This window comes from Perca fluviatilis, chromosome 16 (genome assembly GCF_010015445.1).
Source record: "Perca fluviatilis chromosome 16, GENO_Pfluv_1.0, whole genome shotgun sequence".
Classification (NCBI taxonomy): Eukaryota; Metazoa; Chordata; class Actinopteri; order Perciformes; family Percidae; genus Perca; species Perca fluviatilis.
Window position 1 is genome coordinate 17,065,227 of NC_053127.1, and position 24,686 is coordinate 17,089,912.

At 40.5% G+C, this 24,686-nt stretch overlaps 1 protein-coding gene across 8 annotated transcripts in view; it reads right to left on the bottom strand.

Moving 5' to 3' along the window:
* The window catches only part of LOC120544079 (actin-binding LIM protein 3-like), a 45,920-nt gene extending 22,176 nt beyond the window's left edge, over positions 1-23,744 (bottom strand). For 4 of the 8 annotated variants that reach the window (XR_005636440.1, XR_005636442.1, XM_039777617.1 and 1 more), the window contains exons 1-5: positions 22,930-23,741; positions 18,381-18,545; positions 6,221-6,404; positions 3,388-3,500; positions 917-1,043 (exon numbers count right to left, since the gene is read on the bottom strand). Coding sequence is in view for 6 of the 8 variants with exons in the window: in XM_039777617.1 (XP_039633551.1) it covers positions 917-1,043; positions 3,388-3,500; positions 6,221-6,404; positions 18,381-18,545; positions 22,930-22,948 (608 nt within the window). In the remaining 2 variants the exon portion in view is untranslated. Of the gene's footprint in view, positions 1-916; positions 1,044-3,387; positions 3,501-6,220; positions 6,405-18,380; positions 18,546-22,929 lie in introns of all 8 variants that reach the window. The other 4 variants (XM_039777619.1, XM_039777618.1, XM_039777620.1 and 1 more) reach the window with 3 other exon arrangements.
* Between the last annotated feature and the right edge of the window lie 942 nt (positions 23,745-24,686).

A 24,686-nucleotide genomic window follows, 5' to 3' on the forward strand; every position in this document is an offset into this window, starting at 1 on the left:
CAAGATTCATTGTGTCTTCCAAATATGAACATTTAAATAAATACTGTGGGTGTCTAGTTGATTAAAAGACTGATTGAATAATTGCCAGTTATTGTCTTACAAAAAAATAACTGATATGCAAAGGTGCTTTACATGACTTGCCACAATAAGAGTGCTCCAAGTAGCTTTCTATTTTAACAACTGCTTCAAGCAAACTGGTCACAGAGCATAGCTTCGGCTGTAAAAGCCTACACACAAGTACACATTTCCAGGATAAAGCCACTCGCCGGACGTCCTTCACCTTCAGCTCTCTGTGTGTTGCTGTTCTCAAAATCCCTTCGTTTCACAACAAACTTCGAGCTAGCAAGCTACACCCTGAAAATTGCAAGTTTTGAAGAAAATGTGGATCGTACAATAAGGCAGGCCTGCTTTGTTCTTTTGGGGAATGACTGTAAAGATTTACAAAGAATATGTTTACAGCATTTACTATCCAACTGGGACGTTTGGGGACCGATTGGTGGGGATTGCTTTGGACAAAGTATATATACGGCGATACATTGGTAAGAGCAAATTACGTTTAACCATGTATCCTGCTAATTTTAAAAGCTCATTGTGTGAACAGTTAACGTCATTTAATATTTCATGTGGCATTTTCTTTTGTGGGGTGCAAATGTTCTACCAGAACAACTATTTTGCAGAGCCACCGTCGCTGCGTCCAGAACTTGGCACAGCCCAAGACGATTGAGATTGTTTTAAAGAAATGTAAGCAACCAAGAATGTATGTGTGGTGTAGCCAGACCTTACTCCACAGCACTGTGGAGATCTGGCAATGCGAGATTAACAAACAAGCAAGAGAGGATGTGGTTTACTTATTTACTGTATTGGCTCAAACATAACTACAGTAGAGAGTGTACATATGGGGGATCAAGCCACCTACTTGCTGATGTACTCTCCAGTGAGCGCACAGCCGCACGTGCTGCATTTAAAGCAACTGACATGCCACTGTCTCTCCAGAGCCAGCAGAGACTGACCCTGTTTGATTTCCTCGCCACAGCCTGCACAGTCTAGAGAGGAGAGGAGAGGAGAGGAGAGGAGAGGAGGAGAGGAGAGGAGAGGAGAGGAGAGGAGAGGAGAGCAGCACTGAAAAAACACACAAAGATGATGAGAGCAGCTTCAACATTTTGAGCATTAATTTTGCCATCTTTCCTCTCTGTCCTTGTCTCTCTGCTCTGTCAATCTCACTTCTCTCCTCCTTCCTCTTTCTTCCTCATCCCTCTTTCCTGTCATCATAGTCACACTGTCTTTGTGCCAGATGGAGCTACCACAACCAGGCTACAAGACTACCTGGAGCAGCAGGCCACCTTCTGTGTGTGTGTGTGTGTGTGTGTGTGTGTGTGTGTGTGTGTGTGTGTGTGTGTGTGTGTGTGCGTGGCTGGCTGCAGGGGATGTGGCTATGTTTTGCAGCATACAGCAGGTGGACAGTAGAACTATTCTAGTGTTGTTTTCACCTGTGGGGGTATTAACAGTCTTAGGGCCCTATTTTAACGATCTGAAACGCAAGTATCAAACGTGAAACGCAAGTAGCTTTGTGGGCTGATATCGGATGCTGTTGCTATTATAACGGCGGGATAAATGACTCTTGCGCCCAACGCAAATCTAAAATGGGTTGGTCTAAAGTAGCTAGGTGTGATTTGGGCGTAACGTGCAATAAACCAATCAAAGCGTCAACTCACATTCCCTTTAAGAGCAGGCACGCTTGTTCCATGGCGGATTACTATTATGACGGTGGATTTGCCTGGCGCACGCCAGCGGGAGCTGTCCGGGATGCGGCAAAGTAATAAATGCCCGTCTTGGCCGGGTGGCGATGCTGCGGCCTCTCGGGCGCATCTCCTCAAGTCTGGAGAAGATTGCTGCAGCCATGGAGTGTGGGCCTCCAAACGCACCACCTGCTCCTTTTGTGCCCCTTCCTCCTCCCCCCCACTCTATCTCCGTCCAACCGCTCCAGCAGGAGCGCATCGCGCATTGCCACTCCCGGACCAGATCCCGCCTGTGTGTCCAATCCCGCCGTAGTTCAACATCACGTCTCCTTAAGTCCTCTAATATTTCCTCATTTATGTCATCAACACATCCATGATTCATGGAAATGTTGTGTAAAACACAACAAGCCACAAAGAATGATGCGACTTTTTGAGGACTGTACTGTAAAGTGCCTCCTGACCTATCCAAACACCTCAAGCGCATTTTCAGTAATATTTTTCCTTGTAATTATGTATGGTTTGCAAAAATTGTGAGTGCAAGATAGGGCCCTTAGTATGTAATTTTAGTTAAATATCAGTAGGCTACATTAAATCATGACCTAGCCTTACCTTGGGGTATGGTGGGTACAGATGGATATGTCTTGTATGTTTATGTGCTTTATATATTTTAATTGTGGCAATGTTTAATGTTTGTTTTTATGACTGTAAAAGCCCTTCTAGGGATGGGCACTGGAAATTGGCAATAGCTATATAAATGCTGTGATGCTGTACATTGGAGATTTTTTGCACAGATGTCTATGTCTAAGCATCTGTCACTATTCAAATAAACGTGAAATGAAAAAAATAAATAAAGAAATGTCATGAAGAAACTAAAATAAACCAACCAGAGCCTGATTATGCCTCTGATGCCCATTGCCCAAAAACACATCAATGAGCGACACCGTTACACCATGCCCACGTTCCTACATTAATATGGGCACTGTAGTTTATTCTTAGTCAATCCTATATGCACTGTGCTGCTATTGTAAATACAGCACTAAATTGTGTATTATTCCACGGCTGGAAAAACAGTAGTCCCCTACGTATAACTTATTTTACAACAATTTTAAAGATTTGTGTTTACAGTACAAACAAAAGGAACGAAAGAGCCACAAAAAGGGTAGAGAAGTTGGATATTATTGAGAGACAGACTGAAACATGTTTGGTTTTGGTCTTTAAAAAGGATTTATTGACAATATATAGTAATGCCAGACTTTGATACTAAAAGAGGACCACTTATTTCAGCTTTTTTTCCCCATTTGTTGGAGAAGCAAAATTACACCTTAGCTATTTAACTCGCTGAAGAAGACAATCAGATGCCTCCGAAGTCAGTACTGTAAGTGGGCCTGTGAAATGAGAAATAACACCAATTCCAAAGCATTGCACTGACTCAAATTTTTAATTGAATTGATTGCTGGCAAGCAGCTATGGTAACACAGAAGCTTTCAAAAATAACACAAGTTCACTTTATGCATTATTTTTTTGATAACTGCACAGCTTGTAATGTATTATCCCTAATAAAATTCACCTTACATTTTCCAAATTTACAGTATAAGTATGGTGCAGTTTGCATGTGAATATGTGCATATGTTTATGTGTGTTTGTTTCTTACAGCTTGGTCCGTGGACCTTGACGGGCTTGTCGCTTTTCAGAGTGTGTGAGCACTGCTGACACACACACTTCTTCCCACAGAAGGTCACCCTGTCTCCAATTGGGAATGGACTCCTGAGAACACACGCACATAAAAAAATTCAGTTAAGCTATGCAGATGTGGCATTCCAGAAATTTTACTTGGTTCCGTTCACCCAAATTAACAAAAAGCATGCATTTCACCTGTCTATGATTTCACCTCTTATCCCCTAGTGTTACAGTATATATCGGTGCAGGATACATATAGTATATATGACAAATGCAACAGATATTTTTACCACTACCCCAACATATTGGTTTGGATAAGTGAATGGCATTTCTAGTTCTTACAGCACTAAAAGTAATCAACAGCAAGTATTTGTTCAATGAAACAGTAGTGGAGTGTCAACCTTATCCCTCAGTTCTACCCGATTTACCATCATCACCTGATATTGTAATGTCTTATTTCTCACCTACACAACCACATTAAAATGTATTTTACCAGATTGAAATATTAATACAAAAAGGCCATAAAGTACAAATCAAGACATACAGTAAATGTCTTTTAGCCTGAGGGCTCAGCTGTAGCCACATAGTGTGAGAGCAGAGGTTAGCACCTGCAATGCAGCCACTGCTAAATCAAAATTTGACAATAGTACAAATCTGTGTCCAGATCACAGCAGAGATTTCCAAAACTCCTTAAAACAAGAAAACTGTAACATACAGGCTGATTTTTCCTGAACATTTCTAATGTGAAACCTGTATTTCAAAAGCCTAATAATTATTTTGTGATGATAGACATTGTTATACAGTATATATTTTTTTAAAACATGTCAGTAAAACAGTTTGATAGCAGGTTCCCACCCTATGTGTGTAACTTTAGTGATAAGGCTATGCTTCACATTTGGACCGTATCTATAAATCTAGACTTGGTATCTGATAACAAACTTCTGTACTATGGTGCCGCAACTGTGTTTAAGTAAATATACTTTGCTATAGCTGGGCAACATGAAAAAAATAGATATAACAATGACTATGATGGTTTTTTTCTTCAATAACTGTTTAGTTGCAGGAAAATCAAGTTACATGTCAAATTGTGTCAAAAGGTTGATGTCCCTCGCATATGAAGTCAGAATCAATATACTGCCCAACTCTTTTTTATGCTATAGGTTTGTCTCCCGGTTAGAGTTTTATACTCTGCACACATCAGAGAGGCTGTTGTGGAAGTTTGGTCAATGCTTCGACAAAAAGTCATTTAAGAGACACAATATTATTATTATATTATTGCAATATGCTGACACAGACATTTTCAAAATGAATAAACTTCCTTCGCAATCTTAGTACAGTGTGTTCTTATTCAGTAGAGTGGGCACACACACACACACACACACACCACACACACACACACACACACACACACACACACACACACACACAGACTACAAAAACTGTCACTATAAGCAAACCAAAACCTAATGATACATCTCTACATCTAACATTTTATATATTTACTTTACTGCTCAGAAGTCACATTTCATTTAGCAATCCCTTCTATCACATTCACTCCAGCTTTGAGAGAACTGAACTGAAGCCAATACTACACAATTTCATGATGTATAATCAATAAAGTGAGAGCAGCCAACTACAATGGACATTAAGGTATCTTCCATATGAAATATTAATATTTTAAATATTTCAAAATGTAACTTGTTTGCTCTTGGATGTGATATATCATCAACCTTCTGCTCCACTCTGATACACTTACCAGTGTGGATAACTAATTGTTACTCCAAATAAAATTATACTTACACTACTTAAAGGGGCACTCCACAGATTTTATAAAAAATATATTACATAGCCTGTAAAATGTATTATATGTCTTTCTAAAGTCTGAGAAAATAACCCTGGTGATGTAATATGGAGTTTGAAAGATGTGGGAGTTTATCAGACAGATGGGATCGAATGAAAGATGCCATCAAGTTGCATTATGGGAAGTGTAGAATCCAGGGTTTTTAGGTTGTTGTGATCCATACTAGGAACTAAAACTCCGGATAGCCGCTTCGAATTTTGATCATTCTTTTTTAAATCTGTCTCTGACAAGCTTCCCAAACTTTATGGAAATGTGATGCTAAATCACTGGACTACCCCTTGAGATAGCAATACCGATTCCTTTTAAAACCTGGTATTGCATTTGCCATTTATTTTCAGTAAAGCACTTTAAGGACAAACCTGACAAAAGGCACCTGGCAATAAACTTTGATTTGTTACTTTTATTTACTGTAATAAGCTACAACAAGTTTTATTGACTGTGAATGTTGAAATTAAAACATTGCCTAAAGTGTTTCTCAGCACTGTCGAGATTCTGCAGTAGTTTTGGTGTACAATGGTCAGTGAAACCAAACAGACACAGGCCTTTACTGGCCCACAGGATGCATACATCATCTTCTTTTAATTGTAAAGTTGTAAACATTATACCACAGTAAGTGGTGCTCTGCGAGAATCTCATTTGTTATTGTTGTTTTTGTAGTCGCACAAGTTACGAATGAAGCAATGCCAAGCGGATCCCTGAAGACGCATGATTAAAGAATAGAATAACCTTCAATGAAAACTAGGATCACAGGAGGAACACGTAGAGATGTAAACAATAGTGTTAAAAATTAGAAATATTTTAATTCTAATACTCTACTATTACTACTACCAATACCAACCATACTATTTTTAAATATATTGTATTCCAATACTTTTAATCAATTCACAGAGCAGGAAAAAAGGATGTTTCGGAAAATTAGGCGAGAAATATACAGGAGGACACTTACCTGCAGATGCTGCAGACGAAGCAGTGTGGGTGGTATGTCCTCCCCAGGGCAGATACCACCTCCCCAGTGATGTACTGCTCACAGCTGTCACACTGGGTCCCATAGAGCCGCTGGTAGTCTGCTGTACAGATGTACTCGCCAGAGTGGTGGAAGAAACCAGAATGCACCAGATCACAGCCACACACTGGACACACCGAGAGAGAGAGAAAAAAACACTGAATCAGCTCACATCTTCCCTTAGAAAATCAAAGAGAGAAAACTGTACTTCATGACTGAGTGGTTTCAGAACACTTTCCTCACTACTAAAGAAACTTCTTCAGTGCAAACACAGAAAAAGTTAGAGAGCTGGTCAGATAAGTAGAAAAGATTGCATGTATCATGTATTTCTTATTATAAGCCATCCCATGACTTTAATTAAATCAATACATTTGATCAGTATGTATGATATATATATATATATATATATAAAATTAAGAAATGTTAACCTGCTTTGAAACTAACACTGGTGTTAATCCTTTAGTCACCACTAATTACCTTAAACCGTCACTTTATCTTTATATACTTTTACTTAATAACTGTTTACATATATATAAAATTATTTCTTAGATTCAGATTTTGCTTTTACTTCTGTGTTTGTATTTTTAGTTATTTAATGGAAGATTTTCATTGTCAACGACTACTTCTGTTATTGTTGTGCACATCATTAATAAAGAACCTTGAACCTTAATCTAGAGGTTTCACCTTGGTTTAACTGTAGTTAACAGCACACATAGCCAGTATTTTGCGTGTGTGTCGTGGTCGAGGGGGTGGGGTTGTTGAGAGTGCAATCTGTTGTTCTTTCTGACCTCTAAAGGGTTAATACTCTAATCTGGTTTTGGGGATAAGACCAGTAACCATCTAATCTGTTAATTTTTTACAGTATGTTATGGTCGTCGGTGCAAATGAGATTATGGTACAGTATGTGCTTGCGTGTAAACCTGATTTTGTAGTTTCTGCAAGTGTGTAATAGATGCATGTCCAGGCAAAAAGTCACATGTGAGAGCACACACTGTGTTTACTATGTATAGTGACAGCATGATGTATAGCTTTTATTTAGCAAATGCAAAGTCCTTCAGCCAAATGATTGCTTCGGGTGCAGCTGTACTGAGGGTGATGGGGCCTTTGCTGAGCTGGTTGGTTAGACAGTTTAAAACGGAGCTGAACAATGATTTGCTCCATCATTCAAGGAGGCAGGGAGCTTACTCTTACCTCCCATCAGTTGTGTTTTACAGACTTTATAACAGCCATTTGGGGGCCACAACTAACCCATATTCTCTTATTTTATACAGATTCTTTTGTAATCCATGTCCCCAAAATGAACTGAATCACTCATGCTGTCAGTGTCAGCACCATACTGTCAGTATGATATAACTTGTACTGTACAGGCCCAGACAGTGGCAGTATACACTGCACCTTGATACAACGTGGATGTACTGTACGTTAGACATTTGAAAGGCAGCCAACGGATCAACATATCTGACAGTGAATTGAATGCCTGGCCTCTAATTAAGCTAATGGCTCTAAACCCAGTGGAGTGAATGGATCTGATCTGATCCAAGCCAGTGTGTTAAGTGGCTCAGAGAGAAGAGGGAGAGAGGGAGTCCAAGAAAGAAACACGGTAGAGCAAGACAAGCAGTCTTGCTGCCTAATTTATGTGTCTATTAAAGCCAACCAGAAGACATAAAGACAGTAAAGCAACATTTAAGTGAACTGAAGTTTTCTTGCTATAAGCCTGGAGCCAAAGACATGAATCTTTTGATTTTCATTAAAGCTTTGGGAGGCTTTTATGAAGACCAAAGACCATGTAATCATGCCATGGCAGCATTTAATTCCCTTTAAGATGTATAATCTTGTAATATTTTGTAGATATTGACATGGTATTGCTGTTCGCTGCACATTCTCTTGATGGAATGTCTGCAAATACATTACACCCTCAAAATACGGACCATAAAAACATGAGGGGCCTCATTATTGTAAACAGTACAGGTAGATTGTTGCATAGTCTAGTCAAAGTTTATTTGTATAGCACCTTTCAATAACAAGGCAATTCAAAGTGCTTTACATGAGACATAAACGGCATTAAGACAAAACATAAAAGAATCACAAGACATTATAAAAAAGGCTGATTTTGTATTTGTCTTAATGTATTTAAATTTCAAACCAGTCTTCTGGTTTTCTCTTTTTTCTTTTTCTATTTTTCCTGAATTATGCCAAATAAAAAACCCTCAAACAGGATGGGCCTCCTACAAACTCCTCACTGTCGTCCAAAATTTTTAGCAGCATGACACAGATCTAATAGTCTGTTTGCATTATACATGTTGAAATGTGTGTCTAATGTGAATGTCCAACACAGATGTAATGAGGTTAAGTTCATCTTCATTACTGTCTTATAACCGAATGATTTTGTTAGCTGGAAGACGATTTTTCTTATAGGAAAGAAAAACTGGGACATTGTTCTCTAACACAAGAAACGCTGTACAGTATTTTGTTTTTCTCCATCTCCTCTGTCTTTGATATTGTATTCTTGTCATGGCAAAGCCACTGTCGAACAACTTTAAAATGCCAGCCTGACCTTTATCAGTCTGACGGAGAGTAAAGCTGTTTACAGTGAAAGAGTTACAGCTAACACACAATCACACTCTTCTGTATGCACTGTACACACATACTGCATATTAATACACAATCGTGTACGGCGAAAAATATTTGTTGTCGAGTAAAAGAAATGATGTCCAGCAAGGCAGCCATTCGTTTTCTAATTATCCACTCGGATTCAAAAGATGGAGTTATGTGGTTTTCAGCCAGCTGCGACAACATGATATATGCAAACCTACTTACACACACACTCTTTTTCTCTGTTTCCTAAAGACACACTTGAGGACGATAGCCAGGTCCTTTTCATCTATTCTCACTCTGCTGATAGCATTCACACGTTCATCACTGTCTAAATGAAAAGCTATTAAGATGTGGAGGCAACAGGAAATAGAGGGAGCAGTTGAGGCTTGGCCGGTCTCTGGAGGGACCTCTGGTATATTTGGATTTTTGGATCACATACCATTTTTAAAAACTGTCCACCACAGAACAAGATCCATGCATGCATTACAGTCTGTGCTTAATGGTATCCCGTTTTAATATTCACCTGGGTAATATATGTTGTCATGATTTTACCAAGGAAGATCATCAAGTAATATTTAAATCTAGGTTGGATCTGTTTAGCTACTCTATATACTTTCATGCATATTGTACTGTTTTTTTTTTTATTACACTTGCATTATTAGCCATGCTAGCGACATGGTTCTAGGGACTGTATTGTCTATCGATCCACCACTTTGGTTTAGACTGAAAAGTCACAACAACTGTTGGACAAATGAATTGCAATAAAATTTCAAACATTTGAACATTTCATTCTTGTTCCCCTCAGAATGAACTGTAATAACTGACTTTCACTTTTCATGTAGCACCATCAAGTCAAAATGTCAATGAGTCCTTAAAGCTTTGGCTTATGTTATGACCAAATACTAATGACATTCCCTTCGGCATCAGCTGTATTTTTGTGCTAATTAGCAAATGCTAGCATACTACATACTAACACGTTAAATAAAGATGGTAAACATGGTAAACATAACTCTGATAAACATGAGGACAAATTAGCATTGTCACTGTGATCATATTAGCATGCTAACGTTAACATTTTGTCCAAAGCACAGCTGTGCAAGGCTTTGCTGTCAGTGCATCTTTATTAGATTGACATTAACCTATTTCAGTTCAACTTGTTTGTTAACAGACCCAAATCATGCAGTAGATCAAGTAGGGCCTAGTAATTCGACAGGCCTATGAGATATATATATATATATATATATATATATATATATATATATATATATATATATATATATATCTCGTCTTGCATTGCCAGACCTTCCTCTACAGCACTGCAGAGGAGGGTCTGGCTAGTCCACGCTAAGGCATGGATACCCAACCCGAGCCCGACGGGTCCCGACAGGTCCCAACAGGTCCCGACGATACCCGACGGGCCGGGCCAGGTTCGGACAGATATTTAGAAATTATGGTCGGGTTCACGTCGGGCTCGTTCACATCAGCGCGATAAGGCATTTGTTGTAAAATGGTGCTGCGTCTCCTTTAAGAGAGCTCAGTGCGTGTGGGTGTGTGTATGGTAAGTGGACAAAAGACAAACAGAGAACGAGGAAGCAGACGCGTTGTAAGCGACCAGAGCAGAGTTGGTGGAATAAGTTTAAGTTTTGTACACGGTGTGTGCGGTGTCTGAAATAAACCCCAGACTGAAAGCCAAGTTCATTCATTTGCTCACCAGAAACAGAATTTGAACCCAGACGTTATTCATTTTATAACGTCGGCCCTGGAGGTAACGAGTGTCCCCTGGTTTTCTGATCATGGTCAGAAACGAAGCAAGCAGGAAAGGTTAACACATTGAACATTTTAACAGCTTAACGTGCGCTTGTTGCCCTGTGCGCGCTGATGCGCTCATCTGTTGAAATTTCCGAATGCCTTCCTGCAGTTGCTTAATAAAAGCGGGCCTTCCACACAAAAACGTAGCCTACGTGTGTCATTAGTATGCGAAAAAAATGAGATTTTAACTGTGTCGGGCTCCGGTCGGGCTCAGACACAAATTTCTTGATGCCTGTCGGGCTCGGGCCGGGTTCGGTCACGACTCTGTCGTGGGCCGGGCTCGGATAGAAAAATTCGGCCCGATCCGGACTCTAGTACACACAGCACTCACTCACACACAGAAAAACGTGCTCTGGTTTATTGGCATTTCTAAACCAATTACAATCGTCATGGGCGACGCTAAGCGCCGGACGGAGCCACGGTGCCTCTGCAAAATAGCCTCGTGAAGGAACTTGTTTTGGCTAGGTGATGGGGGAACATGTCTACGTTCAAAGGTTGTTTTAGTCATGCAACAGAAAACTCAGATTGGACAGATGGTCTAGCTAGCTGTCTGGATTCACCCTGCAGAGATCTGAGGAGCAGTTAATAGTCCTCATAAATCAACCAGAGTTTAAATTTCCAAGGAAAGTGGAAGGTAATGGACATCCAGTCGAAAAGAAGGACATCCGGCGGAATTTCTGGCAGGACCGGAGCAATTCCAGAAGTGGAACGTCGTGGACATAGACTGGGAATTATATCAAAAGTGTGTCTGAGCCAAAGTAATTTCATTAAGCTAAATATTACATTTTGCAGATGTACAATGTAATTATAATAGAAGCAGGAAATGCCACAGCAGAGAACTCCCAGAATCAAAATGAGTATGCTGCCTGCTACCATCCATTGCTCCCTCTCTGTATTTTAGACTTTCAATGACAGACGGGACAAATCTTCCCCCTGCCACTTGAACTTGCTGACTGCAGCTTAATGTTCAAAAAGGTCAAAGACTTGTCAGTCGCCTCTATGCCAGACCTGTCAAAGACCTTATGACCTCACCCTGACCCCACCTGTTGTCCCAAACCCTGACGCTTTTTTACATTCAGTCTCTTTTCTGAGTGCTGAATCAGCACGATTCCTTCAGCAGCTTATCAAAACCACGCAGTTCAGAAACAGAATAGTCATATACACCGTGATTTAGTCCTGTTGTATATAATAATAATGAATCAGCAAACATCAAACTGTCATTAATGCTAAATTTACCGCATAGATTCAAGCAAACTAAACCTGGTGATTGTTTCTGCTAGACGGTTGATCCAGGGGCAGAGAGAGTAACAGCATTTTTATGACCGTCTACAGCCATCTAGAGAGTCATCCAGCCTCCACTCTGTCTCACTGTGCAGTACAGACCTACTAAGTCTGTGTAGGGACCGACCGGTATAACTTATTATAACTTATTCTCACCAGACAGACATAACGATCAAAAGAGATTTCAGTGGGGAAATAATTCAGTCTATATTATGAAATTAAAGGACAGAGAAGTTGATCATTTGAAAGTCGTCATGGTGGCTCAGTAAGAGGTGAATGACACCATCACTGCTGCAGTTTGGGCTTGAGTTACAGGGTTAGGACATAATCTGGAGGAACTCTAAAAAGTGTTTTTCATAACCTCGAACTGTCAGAAATTCTAGATAACAGCTTCCAGGTGTTGCAAGAAATAGAAAGTTGTCAGGGCTGAACATCCCAAAATGCTTGAGCACACCTTTTGCAAGTCCATATTGCAGGTAGGGACTGAAGGGCAACATTGTTCAAAGATTTGTGATGGCATTATGAGTTGTTTGTATGTGTGCCAGCTGTTTACCATAAAGGGAATACTGAAAATATGTACATGTAACAGTAGTTTTGATATTTCTGGCTGTTTTGAAGAGCTAGATTTTTATAATGATAGTGATATATTGTAGTAGTGTATTATGCAGGGTTTTCTTTCTTTGTTTAATTGCAGCAAAAAGTGAAAGATCCTTCTAACTTTCGACTAAAGACCTAGAAGAAGGGGAAAGTAAGAGGAGGCTTGTACACAAAGAAATTAAATTACAGGTCACACCTAAATTAAATAAATACAAATCAATTAATACAATCATGCTCAGTGACTTTTTTTCTATCCCACTATCTATGTCCCATCCTTCACTCTCTGCACCATTCCCCTCCATTCTGCTCACCGGTGGAGGGTTCAGCTGCAGTTCGTCGGAGGCACTTAAGTATTTAAATACTTTTCTTCTACATCTGTTAACAGTGATTTGTTGAAGTGCTTGAGGTCTGGACACATACGCACACAAACACACACACTTGGCAGAAAGACAACAGATAATGATGTTTTTTTGTTTGCTGCCAGCGGCGCAAGCAAAGGGTCTGAAAAACAAAAGAAAGAGGCAAAGAATGAACTGATTTATAAAAGAAAGGATATAAATGAAGATGGATGCAAAAAAACAAGTACTCCTGGAGGCTTATATTTCTGATTTTGCTTTCAAATACACAAGAAAACATACAAGCGTGCACAGGAACACACCAGCACAATCACCCACTGTGCAAATGCTCACACAAGGACACACACAAAAGAGTGCTGCACAGCTGAGCTGATACAGCGGTTAATGCTTCACAGTTTGTCCTTGAAGCCTCTTGTGAAGAAAGAGCCATCCGTGACTGTCTGTACGGCTGCGCGTACACTAATACTGATAAAATACACTGCTGGTATGTTTCACTACTGAAACACAGACTAGTTTCAAACTAAAGTGGGTCAGGCTTTGCTGTAAGCTTTACTAGGTGAGAAGAATAATACAGAGTATGTTTTATATTCTGTTGAGAAGGTGAAGACTCTGCAGTTGTACAATCCATCAAAATAAAATGTGTTTGTGTTGTAAATCACCTTCAAGGAGAGACTCTTCCTTGAAAGTCTCCAAACATGGGATTGAAATGTTTTGATGCACAGTGAGAATCAGAATATTTGGAGTATTTGTCCTTTTTTTCCCAAGAATGATTGAGTTTGTTCTTTACAAAAAGGATGCTGTAAGGTCACAGATGATGTACATGGCTCAATTTTCTGACGCAAAAAAGGAAGAGGAGAGGATTATTTTAGACACAAGGCTAAGACGAGACGTGGCGAAAAGAGAAGAAAGGCAAGATGGGAGTCAAGGGAGAGATTAGAGGAAGAGGAAAAGAGAAGGCATCATATGTGAGGAGAAAGGGAAGCAGAGAGCAAAGTGAGGGGATGAGGATGTGGAGGAAGAGACAGGGGGACCCATGGGACGTATCAATGAGGCTATCGATCTGTCCATCCAGCACACGTCTGCTGTCCTGTCCCTCATCTATTCGCATCATCAACATGGGATGGATTTCCTTGCTGTAGCTTCTCTGCATTTGAATGTGTGATCAGGATGTACAGATCAAAGAAGAGGAGAGGAGCGAAAAAACAGGGAAAATCTAACCAGACTACAGTCTAACCGAGGGAGTGGTTGGTATTAACAGTACAAATACAGTATGTGCCACAATATGGATTTTTCTACACTGGTAGAGATTAGGGAATGGGGTTTTTAGTTGTTAAGTATTAACATTTGTCTGACAAATTGAGGAGTTACGACTGAATATTTGCATAACCAGGACATGCACATATTTCAAAAACTGGCATAATTTGCTTTAAAATCAGGGGAAATTTATGAATGTGCTGCATATTTTATAAGAGATTTTATGAGAGCAGAAATATGCCAGGTTGCATTTTTCTTTGTCTTATGAGTGATCAGTCTTGAAGACTTCATTGGTATGCACTGGGCTGGGTATCAGTTCGAAAAAAATATTCTATACCTGTACCGGTACCAATACCATGACTTTGATACCGGTTCCTAAACGATACTTTTTTTATTCCAATTTTATTAAACAAAAATAAATTACAACATTACACATTACGACACAAATCTTTTTATTTACTTTTCAGCTCCTGCAACGTGGAGCCCCGTCTCTGTGCGTAACGTAGAGTTTTTCCTGCATCCTAGACGTGTAACGTTAGACAGCCAATCACAAACATTATTAGATCTTGGTAGAAGCATGCTGCATGCTTATTGGCTCACTGACACTATTGAGATTTACTCTAAGGTATTGAAATTGGGTATTGAATGACGAGGCATTTTTCGATACTCGATACTTAAGAGGCAATTCGGTCGCTGTCTAAAAAGTATTGAATTCAGGAACCCAGCCCTAGTGACAAATCGCTGATCAACTGATCTAGTGTGAATGAAGCCTAACTGTATGCTGCCCAAAGCTAAAACAAAAACAGAATATAGATTACATACCACCTAAATTGTTTGAATTGCTGTCTCATCAATCTCACTCTGCCCATCTGTTTGCATTTCTCATTTATCCCAAATCTCCTCTCTCAAAAAACAAATCTCTCATCAAACCCTAATAGCCACACTAACAGGAGATTACACTGTTTACCAAACAAAGATGCATTGAACTAAATTAAAGCTGCAAGCAGCGTTGGAAGGGCCCTCGCGCCTCTGTGCGCGTCAGGGTACTGGCGGACGCCGCTCCTTGCAACCGTGCATTTGCGCTGCACTCAGACACTGCAAATCATCACCAATGAAAAGGGAACTCCATGCTAAGTTCAATGATACCTCACACAAGACTCTACGTCCTACAGTTCATTAGCTGTGAAAGGGGGTGTGGCCAAAGCATAAGGGTCGGGGCAAACCTTTACCAATAAAAAAGGAAGTCTCTGCTGAGTTCATTGATACCTCACATAAGGCTCTACCTTAAACGGGTCACCAGTTATGAAAGGGGGCGTGGCTTAAGCATAAGAAAGAAAGAAAGAAAGAAAGAAAGAAAGAAAGAAAGAAAGAAAGAAAGAAAGAAAGAAAGAAAGAATAATAATTCGGCGCTCGGGCCGCACTGAGACGCCCGTGTACTAAAAGCTTACGATTTGATTCTTGTCCACTTCATCAGCAGATGTCAACCCAGCCCACAGTCCATTAGCTCACAGTCATTAAGCTTACTCTGCAAGATCAATTATTGTCAATAATAATAAATACTTTAATATCAAAGAGAGAACACTTCTGTCAATAAGTCTAGCTTGTGTCCTGTCAGAAGGAATGAGTGCTTTGATTGAGCAAACAATCAGTCAATTTGGCAATCCAATATTCAACCAAACAAACAAACAATCAAAGCAGTTATTTCGGCTCAGGTTATTTTTAAGATCTGAAATGTTGCATGCCATAAAATAAATGGAAAACACTCCTCCTTGTTGCTTTGTGGCTGAGTGCATCCAGGCGATGTAACTGGCAGAGAGAAAACAGTGTTGTCTTGCAGCATGCTTTGGGACTGTGTGGGTCCTGGCCTGTGAAAGGAAGTTAGCTGGTTGGAGTCTGACTACGGGCTGAAAACCTGCTGACTGCACTGCTATGCTAGCTGCTGACTCCAGACCTCTATTTGAGCGTTGTGTCCCACCTGCTCACTGGCGGTGCTCAAACATGCACAGACACACAAATACTCATACATGTACACACACACACACACACACACACACACACACACACACACACACACACACACAAATATATGGACAAATGCAATTCTGACTTGTGTTTTCCCAGTTTTCAAATCTTCTATTCTATTTTCACTATTCTTTCCCATGTGGAACATTAACTATTACACGGTTTTATTTACACTTTTTGAAGAAAGAGAAAATAGCTATAATTTTTACATTTCTGTTTGTGTATGGATTAAACAAACAAAATTCAACATGTTAACATTTGATTTAGAGCTGCTGGTAGGCAGAATTTGTTAAAGGTCCCATGGCATGAAAATTTCACTTTATGAGGTTTTTTAACATTAATATGAGTTCCCCCAGCCTGCCTATGGTCCCCCAGTGGATAGAAATGGCGATAGGTGTAAACCGAGCCCTGGGTATCCTGCTCTGCCTTTGAGAAAATGAAAGCTCAGATGGGCCGATCTGGAATCTGCTCCTTATGAGGTCATAAGGAGTAAGGTTACCTCCCCTTTCTCTGCTTTTCCCGCCCAGAGAATTTAGCCCACCCATGAGAGAGAGACATCATGGCTTTCAAAGAAGCAAAGTGGCAGTTGGTCAAGGCCACACCCCCACCCTCCACCTTCCCCCCCCCCTCTCCTCCTCAATAGCTACAGACACAGAAATGGTACATACTAAGGAAAGCTCATTGTGGGACTGGCTCTAGTGGCTGTAATTCTGTACCAAGGCTGAATTTCGGGAAAGAGACTTCAGATACAGTATTATAGCCGGGACACACTTAGCCGATTATCAGCCGTTAGACAGTCTGGTGAGGTCAGTGACGCGAATCTGTTCGGTGTGTCCCGTGCCGTCGTCAATCTGGGGGGCTGTCGGCGTTCATTTTGGCCGACCTGACATGTTCAGTCGCCGGCAGGGCAGTCGGGACTCACCCGGAAATGGGGAGCAGAATGAGGGGACTAGATTCTCTCAAAATCTGACGAAAATCTTTTAAACTGACCTTTGTTGAGCTGAAATGAAGACAGATTCAGCAACTGCATGGCCTATTTCTCTCTTAAAATGTTCTCAGAAACACGTTTCAGTGAACTATTTTAGTACGCCATGACAGTCTGGCTTTAAATTCCCGGAGAAAACAAACCCATGTGACGCGTTCGTCCAATCAGCTGACGGTTTTCATTTCCTGGGCAACAATACAGATTAGCGCCGCCTGCTGTTATAAAGATGTATTGATGTATGTATCTCATCTCGTCTTGTCTTTTTGGTGTGTTCTGTGGCACTTTTTGGACCAACACGGGGAGACTGATCATTTCGACTGGCTTTTCTGTCAACGGTCGGCCGTCGGCTATATGTGTAAGCAGCTTTAGGGGACCACTAAGGTCTATATAAAAGCATCCAAAGAACACCATGTCATAGGACCTTTAACTTTGGACTGAGCCAGGCTAGGTGTTTCTCCCTGCTTCTAGTCTTTATGCAGAGCTGAGCTAATCTGCTACTCGCTCTATCTTTATATTTTATATATTAGCTTATAGACATGGGAGTGGTATCACTATATTTTTCTCATCTAACTCTCAGCAGGAAAGCAAACATAGATGCAGATCTGCCTAAGATGCATGAAGTATCAACTTTAACTACCATAATGGGCCTACACCCCATATATTGCACCTCAATTATCCAAGCCTCTGTTTTTGGTATTTAGACATTAAATGTGCACTGATTGTTCCCCAGTGGACTTCCATAATTATGTTGCAGTGGCTGTTGGGTTATTTAGACATAATTACAATGCCTCTAATGATCAAAGATCTCCCCAACTTCCGCTCACTGGGGAGATATTGCATGTCACTTAAGATTCGTCAAATTACTGAATGTTTTTCTTAAAAAAAAAACAGTGTGTGATTGACTTTGATTCTAGTTTATATTTCAGTGAAGCTATCATTGATTCAATTGTGTCAGCTCCTTCTTGTCTGAGTACTGCTAATTATTTTATATTTAATTATGCACACTGATGTGGTTGGAATCCACACATGGAAACACAGGCATTAGTCCAAGATAGAAAACTAAATGAATATGAAACGTTGTGTGTGTAGGTGTGAGAGAATGTGGAGAATGGAAGTCAGTATGTGGGCATGTGTCAATGTGCATTGGATATACTGCATGGAAGCATATTTGTGTGTGTACTGTAGGTGTGTGGCGGCTTTTTACCTTGGCAGGTGAAGCATTGAATGTGGAAGTGTGTGTTTTTGACGCGCACCACCTCCCCACGACACACCTCCCCACAGCGCTCACACAGGATGGGCGAATTTCCACGGCTGGAGAGAGGAGAGCTGCTGTTGTTGTTTCCTCCATAAAGACCTGCCTGGTACTGAACTGAGGAGAAGAGAAGAAAAACATGTCACTTCTTGTCACTGTGAAGCCCTTCTTTTTGTCTTCCTTTCAACTGAATTCAAACATGTGGAATGACAAAAAAGATAAAGGATCGGATGCTTTTTTTCTCATGCAAGTGTCTTGTTACCAGAACATGTGACAGTTAAACACAAGCTTTAATGTATAATGAATCAGAAAACAGCTGCCCAGGTTTGTCTTATATATAAAGTAGAAGGTAGAAACAAATCAGATCAATAAATTGACCATTCTCAAACACTAGTACAACTGTTTGATTTGTTATCCCCCCTAAAAGAAATCCTGGTGGATCAATAAGCCAAAAACACACAATCAAATAGACACACAAATACAAACCTGATCACACACTTGACTGAAGATTTAGAGTAGATGGAGAAGGCTTAGTCATTGACTTTGTAACTAGTAGTTGCTTCTGCAAAGGCTGTTACTCTGCCAGGGAAATCACGACTTACAACCATTCATTCCAAGCTAGCGGCTTAAGAGAGAGACAGGTGTCGAGAAAGACGTAAACTGGCTGAGACATTTCAAACTGCTGGCGGCCTTCAGTATCTTATAGTTCTAATGATATATACAGTTACTCATATACTGTACCCTACAAGTTTGTAATAATGTCGCAATGGGAAAGATTATTAAAACTATTACACATTAAACATTTGCATTAATGTAGTACACTGTATATTTGTATACTTATACTCAGGGGTTAAATTGGGATTTGATATGTTGGGGGGGGGGCTCTCCTGTTTTTGAAAAATAAACTATTAAATGGCACTTTCTGGAGAGTTTTGTGCAAAGAAATGGATAAATCGAGTCTTACATGATATGTGCAAAATAGCAAGTTTAAGAGCCTATACTTTGCATTGTTGTAGAATCAACAGGTATTAAGGCATTTAGCATTTACATTACTGTTAATCAGTCATCACTTGATTACACATTGTATTACCTTGTTATGATATAAGAAGTGACCCATACAATGTGCCAAACATAATGTGCTACATGAAGAGACAGTGCAGCATATGACAGTAGCAACAGCTGAGAAGATTTGGGTCTGTGGTGACCAGGTCCACCTCACACAAACTTCCTTCTCCCATTCTCTCTCTTTACTACTACTACTACTACAACACACACACACACACACACACACACACACACACACACACACACACACACACACACACACACACACACACACACACACACACACACACACACACACACACACACACACACACACACACACACACACACACACACACACACACACACACACACAGGCGGCCCGCAGCTCGTAGATTTTTTTTTTCTTCAAGGAAGTAAAAAAAGTCCACATCCTAACTAAGGATCTCCCAGGAACATTCATAAAAACATAAAGCCTAAGCCTACCTAGATGTGCATGCGCAAGCGGTGCGCGATGGTTGACTGACAACGAAATTAAGCAGCTAAAGTGCTGAACAAGAATCCGTCCGTGTTCCGATTGTTCTCATCTCAGCTCCGCCAAGACAAATAGACTCAAAAATCACCCATTAATCATTCAGATTTCAAAAGCATCACTTTCTTCAAATTTTATGTGACATATTCCCAGTAGGCAACTGACTGCAAGCAGGCACATCCGGACACAAACGAGCAGGCTTATGTACGGGGGCTGAGCCCCGGAGAGCCCCGTCCCAATTTAACCACTGCTTATTCTTGACTATTTACTTCTCTATTCACTTCTATGTTCAGTACTTTGCTTTTTCTCCATTTAAGGAAATCAGAGTGGACAGCACACTAGTAATTGCATTGTGCATAGCAACTTGTACACATGACAATAGAGTTTGGAATTTTAAATCTTAAAATATGCATGCAGAACATGAGACACACACACACAGTCACTCACACACACACACACACACACAGCTCTGTCTCTGTGATGGAGGGACAGTAGTGGTAGTAGCAGTAGTAATATTGACTTTAATTTCCTATAACAAGCAACTGACCTCTATCAGGTGGGCAAAAATCTGAGCAAACAATTCTACTGTATTCTACTAAGTTCAATTACATTACAACTATTGCTACTGCCTCCCAGAGTATTATGTAATCACAGAACACACACACACACACACACACACACACACACTCAGGTTAAGCTGATGACAGCAGGAGAGAGACAGAAAGAGTTGTGGATCTATAAAGGTTTTCAGGACAGAGAGAGAGAGACAGAGAGAAAGACAGAGAGAGAGAGAGAGAGAGAGAGAGAGAGAGAGAGAGAGAGAGAAGGTAAAACTGGAACAAAAATATTTCCTAATTGGATCATCAGTATGTGTTTGTGAGTGTGCGTGAGTAAGTGTGTGTGTGTGTAAGTGTGTGTGCACTACAAAAGCTGGCATTGGCTCTGTAGCCAGATGGCAGCACAAGGACTAGAACCACAGACATAGAAAGCCACCTGTGTGTGTGTGTGTGTGTGTGTGTGTGTGTGTGTGTGTGTGTGTGTGTGTGTGCGTGCGTGCATGTGAGTGAGAGAGAGAGAGAGAGAAACTGCATGTTATTTTGTGTGTTTGTTATTATTAGACATGTTGTATGTTCTAGTTTATATAATTGATGGTGACAACATGTGCATGTATGCACTGAATGTGTGTGTGTGTGTGTGTGTGTGTGTGTGTGTGTGTGTGTGTGTGTGTGTGTGTGTGTGTGTGTGTGTGTGTGTGTGTGTGTGTTCTAAGGTGGCCTATTCAACCAAATAGTGATTTTTCGTTTCTTTTTTTTATTACCCAGTAACTCATGAGTAAAATCATTTATTATAAAAAAAAAAACCCTGAAAACAATTTTGTACCAAATCTTTTTACTCATGGCCGCTTAGATTTATCTTGTGACCCCATGGGGGAACCCGACCCCCATTTTGGGAACCACTGCTCTATGGTCAGGTCAGCCATAATCTCTTCTGGTTTTTATCTGAAAAACTTGTAATCAGGAACAATTTTCCAATAATTTGCATGAAAAAGCAAAGACTAGAGGAACATCTAAAAATAAATCTGTTTGGCGACCCATCAGATTATATTGTGACCACTTTGGGGGTCCCGAGCCCCAGGTTGGGAACACTGGTCTACAACACCAAAACAACTGCTGATAAGAACAATGTATCAAACAGTCAATTTGTCTTACTTACTTATGATGGTGTGCGACACTAGGGAAGACAAAACATCTCAGATGCCACATCCTGAATTAAACATTTTTTTTTAAATAAAAATGAAATTTAAATAATGTCACCTCTATTTACTACAATTCTCCCTCAAGGGGCTTTAAAGCCTGCACTGTTTGACAGCAACACATATTTATTCTGACCTTTGACCTCGTGCATAAACAGCCTGGATAAAAACCAATTAGATCTCCCACAATGTGAACCAAACCAGTCAGCCAAAAGACAATCCTCTTCTTTCCTGTGGGAGATTTTTGGGGTTACAGTCGCTCAGCCAAGGCCCCTCTGCTATGCTGACATGGTCATAACTGTATCAGAGTGAAGCTCCGCCGGAGCCTTTATAGGGTTAAATATGTCCATGAGGTGAGTGGTATAAAACTGAATGGCTGCTAGAAGGTGTGGGAGCTGATTTATGTCTTTACACTGGAAAGCACAGTGTTGTCATTTCTGCAGAGCCACTTTGTTTCTTTATTTTTGAAATTTTTTTTAGGATTTAGTAGTTTCACATTAATAAAAACCTGCTTTATGTGGTTCTATGTTTAGACATTGATTCATTTTAATATGTGCCTGGCACAGTTTAGACCAAAGATGTGCTGCTTTGTCTACCAGCTATCAAAGAACATCAGGCTTCTTTTCTTCTCTCTGAAATATCCGCGTAGCCATCATAGGCTCTTCTGACTATCTTACTTGACTACTATTGATTGCTATAAGTAGGCCTACTGATTTTCCCACACACATTTATCAAATAACATGATGGATGAATTTAATCGGTCCTGTGACTGTGGGACTTTTTTTTTCCAGTGGAGGAATCCCTGGTTGATATCAGAACCACAGAAATATAGCCTTTATCAATCCATGCTGCTTACAATCATGTCAAACTTACAATGGTGAAAATACTGATGAATGCTGTCAGCTATCAATACACATTATCAACCTCTGTTTATGCTTCGTTGACAGAGAGCCAGCTAATGACATGATGAAATACAGTGTCAATAAACGAGTCAGTGATCAATAATCTCAGTGAAGGGCTGTTTATGTATACTTTAGGTTAACCCTCCCAGGACACTATGTTATTGATTAAGCAGTTGCAAACACTCATACATAGCCAAAACGTGTGCACCTTAAACTCACCAGTCCAAACACTTAGCCTACACATATGACACACACACACACATTGCTTACCATTTGTCGGTCCACTCATGATGTTAAGTGGAATTCAAACCGCTTGCATGATCCTCAGTCTGTATCAGTCAGTTCAATTAAGGCTTCAGCAGCAGGAAAAGAAAAAAAGCTCCAAATATGACAAGCACTCCTGTCAACTCTCTCTGCCTCTGTCCTACTTACATCTTTCCCTCCCTCTCTCTCTGTCTCTGTCTGGAGAGTGTTTCCCTGCTCCTCCCGTCAAGCGGATTATACTGCCAGGCGGCAGACTACTGTAGGCTACCTCTCCACCCTGCGTAAAGGGAGCCGGTTAAGGAATTAAATCGAAACTGACTGCACCTTCGTCCTCCCCCTCACATCTTCAGCCTCTGCCTCTCCCACCCAACAAACCCCAGCGGTCCTCTGGTTCGGTGCAGAGGCGTCCATCCTAACCTGAACAGTGCGCTCCCGCGGACGCCAGCACGCCCCTGTGCGCTCCGGTGTGAAGGCTGAAATGCTGGATGGTGAGTTTCTGAAGGTTTCCCAGACTCGGAGCTATCGGAGCGTAGCGGGCAGGACAGAGCTCCTCTCATTGTGCGAGAGCGCCACATAGCGTCTGAGCTCTAAACTGCCAACCAAATCTGAACGTAGGCTACAGCAGTCTACAGGTACGAAAGTCAAATTTGTCTCGGGGAGAGACATTAAAATAGATTATATACAGCCCTGGCAAAAAAACAAACAAAAAAAAACAGCTTTGAGTATAAAATAAAACCATAATACAGAATAAACTACCCCAAAATAAAAGTTACAATCGTAAACCTAACTTATCAACGTAAACAGGAGAAAAGGAAATATTAGAAATTCTTTGAGGAAATGTAACAAAAATGGCGGCTCTTTCCTACGGGGCTTCTTAGCAAGGGGCAGGGACGTCCGTGCAACAGCCTGTTTGCCCTTATTGGCTGAGATACCCCTCTGGAGAAAACACTTTGAGTAGTTTTCTGACAGAAAGATATGTGGTGCAGGTAAGAAATATAGCTGGCTATTTCTAATTAAATACATTAGTTTGAAAATTGTGCTGAGCGTCACAAAAAATGTTAGGGCTGTCAATCGATTAAAAAAAATTAACTAATTAATTGCACAATTTGCTGTAATTAATCGCGATTAATCGCTTTTTTAAATTGAGACTGAAGCTTGTCATAATGGATATTTAAATGTTAAATCACTTAACTTTGCAAATATGAAGAAAAAAACAAACAAGGAAAGGTTCTGCTAAGTTCAGAGTGTTTAATATCTTTCAGAACAACAGCAGCAACAATTTGGCTTAGTCCTGCTGAAGGCTGCTGGAAACGGCTAGAAACAGTTCATCTCCAACGAGCCTATGTTCAGTCGGCGGCAGGGCAGTCGGGACAATGAGGTGACTAGTCTCTCAAAATCTGACGAAAATCTTCTAAACTGACCTTTGTTAAGCTGAAATGAAGACAGATTCAGCAACTGCAAGGCCTATTTCTCGCTTAAAATGTTTTCAGAAACATGTTTCAGTGAACTATTTTAGTACATATGAGATCGTATTCTGAACGGCCGCCATGACAGTCTGGCTCTCAATATCCGGAGAAAACAAACCCATGTGACGCGTTCGTCCAATCAGCTGCCGGTTTTCATTACTTGGGCAACAATACAGAGTAGCATAGACATAATATAGAGGTCTATGCAGAGTAGCACCGCCTGCTGTTATGTAGACGTATTACGTTTCTCAGCCGCCACATAAAGTAAACAAACACAGCTGCGTTAATTTCGTTAAT